This window comes from Epinephelus fuscoguttatus, linkage group LG9 (assembly GCF_011397635.1).
Source record: "Epinephelus fuscoguttatus linkage group LG9, E.fuscoguttatus.final_Chr_v1".
In the NCBI taxonomy this organism is placed as follows: Eukaryota; Metazoa; Chordata; class Actinopteri; order Perciformes; family Serranidae; genus Epinephelus; species Epinephelus fuscoguttatus.
This window is the reverse complement of record NC_064760.1, coordinates 10,789,732-10,796,976: the sequence shown is the minus strand read 5'-3', so window position 1 is coordinate 10,796,976 and position 7,245 is coordinate 10,789,732. Positions and strand designations below refer to the sequence as shown.

At 42.2% G+C, this 7,245-nt stretch overlaps 1 protein-coding gene across 2 annotated transcripts in view; it reads right to left on the bottom strand.

Annotated features, from left to right (window-relative positions):
- Positions 1 to 3,208: 3,208 nt before the first annotated feature.
- pdgfc (platelet derived growth factor c) overlaps positions 3,209 to 7,245 on the bottom strand; it is a 77,553-nt gene continuing 73,516 nt past the window's right edge. The window contains exons 4-6 of one of the 2 annotated variants that reach the window (XM_049585144.1): positions 6,407 to 6,614; positions 6,039 to 6,259; positions 3,209 to 4,346 (exon numbers count right to left, since the gene is read on the bottom strand). In XM_049585144.1, the coding sequence (XP_049441101.1) occupies positions 4,233 to 4,346; positions 6,039 to 6,259; positions 6,407 to 6,614 (543 nt within the window). In that variant the 3' untranslated portion in view covers positions 3,209 to 4,232. The remainder of the gene's footprint in view (positions 4,347 to 6,038; positions 6,260 to 6,406; positions 6,615 to 7,245) is intronic. The other variant, XM_049585145.1, reaches the window with a different exon arrangement.

The window sequence follows — 7,245 nt, the reverse complement described above, 5'->3', positions numbered from 1 at the left end:
CCTTTAGCTGCAGCTTTGTGATGCCGTGTGTTCACGTCATGCCGCTCTGCATCATCCAGACAATACGATTTCCTGAAGAACTGTCTTTATATTGTTGTCATGCTTCTCTGTGATTGGCACAGCTGTGTCAGAGCAATGAGGCCAGTGTGTGATCACCACGCTCTCTGATTTGTGTTCACCTTCACCCAGCCCTTAAGCCTTGGAGACACCCACACAGTCCAGGACCTTTTGCTTTGCACTTGCGCGATTACAATAGGGCTATTTGTCTTAATAGGTTTCAGAAACCTTTGATCCATTATATTCAATTTACATCATATATTTTTCGTGTCTGTAACAAAGTGCAACTGATGAATTCAAATGGATTTGTATGAGCAGTAAAGAAACCAGGTAAGATAAAAATCGAAGGAGCCTCCACACTTTCCACTGACGGATAAATGTCAGGGATAAATCTTACATCGTGAAGCACTGCACAGAGTTTGGATTTATTATTTCCTCAGATGATGTGTACAGGGGTGTAGGAGGCTTCATCTTTTCAGCTACTCAGATAAGCAGAGGCAAGGTCAAACCTGTAATTCGTTAGAGGTTAGTCCTGTGATTTCATTAAACGAGTCTTTGTAGGAGGAGCTGAGTGTGTTGCATCTGCTGTGGAGATGATGTAGAGGAGGCAGAGACGCTGTCGTTGTGCCTCAGTGTTTGGTCAAACTTGAAAAGGTTTGAAAGACTTCAGCCAGTGAGATTCTCTGGTTCTAAGGTAGCATATGCTGTTCTTATAGCAACCGCGCTTGTCGTGTCTGCACAACCTTGTGAAATGTTCTGCATAGTGACAGCGCAGGTTGGATATGTTGTTAGAAAAGTTTGAGTTTCTATTCACACTGCCCTTGTGCTTGTCTCTTCAGACCACAAGCTGAACAACACTTCTAAGTTAGGCACAGGTTAAGAGTTTGTTTTCCCTCAGAGACAAAATGAATTAAAATTTTGTTTCTTTCGTTAAGTAGAGACACATAAATTGCACCATGTTGCTGCGGTCTAGCCTGCCTGAGGCTGCTTCGGTTTCACAAGGAAGGAGGCAATGAGCGGGGGGGGGGGGGGGGTGGGGGGGGGGGGGGGCATGTGGGTGAAGGGTGGTAGCGTCAAGTGGTGGATTGTAGTCGAACACATCTACTTGCACACACACACACGCACTCACGCATACACAAACACGCCGAGAACCAGACCAACTGCCCGTGCTGCGTCACATCTTGTGCCAGTGCAGTGAGGTTTCCTCTGAAAAGAAAAACTGCACCGACGAAGGAAGGCAGTCTGTTTAATATTACAAAAACCACACTGGGAACTGGGAGCCGGCGGGTTTATGCAGTAGCATCTGGCGTCACCGCAGATGCCTGCCAGGGCGCACATTAGATCAGAATAATTGGCCAGGACAGCAGCGTGAGATGGACAAATGAGAACCTCCTCCTGAGTGACCTGATGGCTGAGGGGAGAAGGAACGACGCTGCTTGGTGTCTGATAAGGTGAAATAAATAAACAATAGATAAAGCTTTAGGGAGGAGTGCTTACTCTTTATGTTTTAAGGTAATGCTTGTAATAGAAGGTTTAAGGGTGACTTGAGAAACAAACACAACTCTCAAGTTCAAAATCCAGACTGTCCTTTATAGGTTGAATGTGAAGCAGGTTATTGACCCATATTTGATGACCTACATTTGGGTGGAATGATATACATTGATCTTCTATACTTCACTGAGAACCTCTTTACCTACTTTATCTACAAATGTTTAGTGTGTTTCCCACTCACATGTGCTAATAGCTACAACTAGATTTTAAAAAAATCTATTTTCTAAACTCAAATCATGAATGTGAATAATCCAATAGAGACTAATAAAATCCAGAGACTGATCTTTTAACTGACCTTTTCTCTGGGGTTGCATGAAGCTTCAACCCAGTTAGTCTCATGTGGCCACCCTTTGTCCCCGCGGATGTGTGACCTTTAACCACGCTAGTTCCACTGAGCCAACCTTGGGTTCCACAAGATCTGGCCACTTGAGAGACTAGCGAAACTGAGATGAAACAAAACACGCCTGGAGCTGCTCCACTGAAGGAACTGCCAAACCTAAAGGCAGATGTGTTGTTGCATTTCAGATTTATTTCTATATATGTACATATATATTTAGTGGTGGCACGGTTGAACAGTGGTTAGCATTGTTGCCTCATAGCAGGAGGGATCCTGGTTGGAACCCAGGGTGGGGGGTTTGAAACTTGGGGTGGGGGAGCCCTTCTGTGTGGAGTTTACATGTTCTCCCTGTGTCTGCGTAGGTTTTCTCCAGGTACTCCAGCTTCCTCCCACAGTCCAAAGACATGCAGGTTAGTTGGTGACTCTAAATTGTCCGTGTCAGCCCTGTGATAGTCTGGTGACCTGTCCAGGGTGTACCCCACCTCTCACCCAATGTCAGCTGGGATAGACTCCAGCCCCCCCGCAACCCCCAACAGGATAAGCACATTAACATTTTTAATCCTGCACCAGGTTAGAGGGTTCCTTTGTGACGCCCCTCCCAGCCAACCTCATCAGGTAGTTGGCTGACGCGGGAGGGTAGCTGCCTTGATTGAGCTCACCTGAGCCCTCCAGGCTGTAAAAGCTGCCTCATGTTTTCACTCACTCTCTCCCTTCCTGCAGCAGACGTCCACCTGGCATCATTGCTTTTGGTTTGCACCCTCAACATCTCCACAGCACACCTGACACACATCCACGCATGGCTTTCATTACTGACTTGCTGACACTCCTTTCGTTATTAAGTTAATCTTAGTTTAATAAATTATGCTTCTTTTTTTTAACTAAATTTTTTGTGTGAATGAATGAATGAATACTTGTCACATTCACTGAGCCAGTTTGTGACACCTTGTGCAATTTACAGCGTTATTTCTCTGAGATTTTCTTTTGTGTCTGAGCAAAATTGGTAACTAACTCTAACTAAAATATCCCCAATCCAATCCATGTTTACAAGCCCTACAAGAGGCATACCACATATAGTATCTTTTCCAAATATTACTATCATTGCTTCAAATGTCTTTTAATACATGTCCAGCATTTGGTATTTAGAAGAATACAGTAATTTAGATTGGCTTTGCTTTTGTTATTGTTTCAGCCACTCTAAATCTTCTCTGTTGAGTTTGTTCACTGTTTACCAAGTACAGTACCTCCAATTAGAAATGGAAGAATTTATTTTTGATGTTCAGTACAATGAAATACACAAACAGTTATTGCAAAAGTAGAGATAAATAACTTTGGCATACAGAAAATGAAAAAACATCCTTGACACAATGGCAATGTAAAATGACTAAGAATGAAAACTGCTAACACTACTGTACAGAGATGCATGTAGCACATTTTGGACCTAATTTTCCCTTTCATTAAACAAATAAATATTGAATATGAATAATCTCAAGTGTAGCAAGAACTGCTGGATGCTGGGCATTCCTGGAGCTGATTTGACATTGCTGAGATGGGTCGAATGAAGGGTTGTAATGAACAACGCCCAGCTGATTCTACATGTGCAACTTTTATCTTCTCCTTGAGAATCTTTGGTAGAAAAGGCACGATAGTACAGAGAAAAAAAAAATGTAACTGAAATATTTACACATAGTACGGTCTCAATAGCAAGGCATGTCAGCAATATCATGGCTGCGGTTTAAATCCATGGTGAAACAAGAGTGCAGCAAAGGAAAACTGCTCATGAAAAATCACCTTTCCTTGCCGTGGTGGTAATAATAGAAGAGCAGAGGGAGTAAGGCAGCTGGAGCCAGCTCTCTTATAGACATAAAAAAGTACTTGTACAAAGAAGCTCCCATTTTCCATGACACTATCAGCCCACGCTGGCTGAACTTTAAAAGAGACCTCAAGAAGAGGCAAAAACACCTCAATGTTCTTATCTATGAGCTGAGCTGAAGAAAATAGTCTTCAGAGCATGTAGGGAATAGTCCAGATCTGCTCCAGTGAATTTTGTCTCTCTAAAACGCACTCAGAGCACACTATTGGTATTCCACAGCAGTCAAATCCATTCGGAAGATTTATTAGATTCCAGTCTGTTCGGCTTCATCCAATTAGCGAAAGGACAACAGGATAAAGGGACAATCTTGTTAGCTCCCAGTGGAAGAGGATGAGATACAGAGCGTTGCAACAGCGGCAGAGGTTCATTTCTAAAGTCCTGTGTGATTCCAGTGGCAGCTATTACACGTGTCTGAGGTCAGTCCCAGTCATCTTTACACACACAGGCACACTCCTCATGGTGCTCCAAGGGCACATCAGTCATGGACTTCTGCAGGCCTTTGACACCACTTCGGTGTTTCAACAGCAGAACCTGTCAGAGAGGAGGATGCTTGAGTTAACAGCTGGACATCAAACATTTCATGTAGAGCATATTCAGTGGGTTCATCATTCAGAAATGAAACCATTCTGTGTGATTATGCATTTTTTCTTGGCTTTTATCATATTTCAGGGTTTTTACTTTGACCTCTCTGATCACTGCACAAAAAGATCATTTGTCTTAAGACTTAAATTTCATGCCAAGCCATCATTGTGGCACTCCACAACCGATAATGGAATCACCAAATTGATGAATAAATGTGCTCAAGAAATGTCATGTCATTCAGTTTATTAAATTTTACTGGAACCTGTGTGCAACTGGAAATATTGGTTAAACTCTGGAGCTCAGAAAGGCCACAGAATATCAAGATACGCCCAGCAAATTTAATATTCTTTAGGCCTCTAAGCCGGCGACAGCTGTGGCAGGAGTCTGTCCGTTGGTCCATTCCATTCTCGTGAACGTGATATCTTAAGAACTACTTGAGGAAATTTCTTCAAATTTGGCACAAACACCCACTTGGACTCAAGGGTGATCTGATTAGATTCTGATGATCAATGGTTTTATTTGTTTTCTCATAGAAAACAGGAAAATTTACACACATGAAATTTCCCTCTGCAATGCATCTTGTCGTGATCTCAATACACTCTGGTGTCGATCATGACGGTCTCATTTTTGGTAATCTTGACTACAACATTGGTTTTGTGAAGAGCATATTGAAAAGTTGGTTTGTTAAATATTTGGGGTAGTTTCTCTTGTACATTTCTTTATGCTTTGTACAGGTGAATATTTTGAGGTGAATAAAGCATGAAGTACAGGAAAAAAAAAAGATTTTGATGAGGTCACTGTGAGCTCACATCTGTCCTAATCTTGTGAACGCAGTAGCTCAAATTTAGCACTGATGCCCACTAGGACTCAAGGATGAACATATTAGAAATAGATGGTCAAAGGTCAAGGTCACTATGACTTCACAAAACACTTTGAGGGATAACTCAAGAATTATTACACAATTATGACAGAATTTCACACAAATGTGACATTTTATATCCAAAAGGGCAAAGGTCAACGTCTTAATGTTTTCTGGCCATTATTCAAGTCACATCTCAGGAACAGAAGGGGAGACAGTGGGTCAGATACTGAACTGGTGACACTAATCCTGAAACTATACTGATTGTACAGATCTTCTGTGCTGCTGGGCTGAAGATCGGTGAAGCATCCACATTGTGGAATTTGTGGCTTCTTCGCAGCAACAACCATATTTGTAGCATTTTAATGTTTACTGTCATAGCAACACATGACTCATGGATGTAAACTGTGACTTAACTTGTTTCCTTTTTAGGTGATATTTTGTTAAACTGTGCAGTGATTCTGCTGACACTTCAGTTAATCCCACAGTTATTTATTCATTAAGCATTAGCAGAGAGGAGGCTACATCCTTTGCCATTCCGAACAAACTGTTTTTTTCATCCAGTTAAAGACCCACTGAAAACTGGATTTTCAAAATCTAACACAAATGTAAAAGCTAATTCAATGTAAATGACCTCAGCTGGAAATACAGTGTAGGACAAATCTAAATAAGCAATGTCACAAGTGGCATTCATTTAAAAACTCAGAGACTCTAATTTAATGTCTCAAAATGACCGAACAGATTACATGTTGCTTGTGTTTCAAGATCAGCTTGACATTTACCTCATGGTATTTCTTCGTGACCCTGGCGGGAACACACTGGCAGTCGTAGCAGCGGTGAGAGCAGCAGGCGCAGTTTCCGCCACAGCGCTTCACCAGGAGGCAGCTTGGCCAGAAAATAGCATCTGTCCTCTTCAGCTCCTCACGCAAGGATACAGAGAAGTTGCGTGGTGTGCAGCTGTACAGTCGAACTTCCTCCCTCAACAGATTGAGATCGGCTCCTCCTCAAAGACACAGAGAAGACATGATCAGAGTCACTTCCTGTCCAAACAAACTCTGTTACTAATTTATGACTATGCATGACTGTTATATTGCACTCTTGGTTTTTATATTAAATCTAATTGTAATGTTCAAGTTTAAAAGTGTCCTACCTCTGGCCTTCTTATTATGGATGAAGGATTTCCCCAGCACATGCCATGTAGGTTTGTACAACTCCTCCATATCCAGCTGCCATCGCTCCGGCTCCAGGTACTTCATGACCTCCTCCACGGTGCTCAGCCCCGCCACAGTGTCTGACAACTCCTCAATACCCTGCTGGGACGGAGGAAGAACTGCAGGGACTTCGGGTTCTGATACACTCTGCGGGAAAACCAGCAGATGAGATGGAGAGAGACGGAAAGGAAAGGTCATTCATTCAGTAAATACAGTATTTGTCTATGAAGTTACAACAGGGAAACATATTAGATGTTAGAGTCCTGCTTTCACAGGCTTCAACTTTTGACGGACCTGCACGCTGCTCCGCTAGAGCAATATAATATTTGTGTACAATGTTTGTCTAATGTAGCTTCCACACCCAAAACTGCCTCATGCACCAGCTGCCTCAGGATACTCACAGAGCAGACACTTTTTGTGACATTTACGAGCTTGTAAACTTGCTCTACGTTACAAATACTGAAACAGGAAAATTACACAGAGGGAAGAACTTTGTCAGGGGTGACATGATGTGTTTTATTTCTACGATGTGAGAAAGTGTTAAGATATAAAAAGAAGCGGAGTCTGACAACGGTACATTTTATGTCATGGCAAAAAATTCTATTTAAATTGGATTCAGGCTCATTAAATGCTACAGTGGTTTGGATGTGAGTTGAGTTAAACAGAAACCATGACTGTCCAGGTCAGCTGGGACCGAATTTAAGCTCAGTGTGTTAGATATTAATGTGTGGAGAATGTGTGACTAAAGACTACAGACAGGCTGATGTTTTGCAAGGCA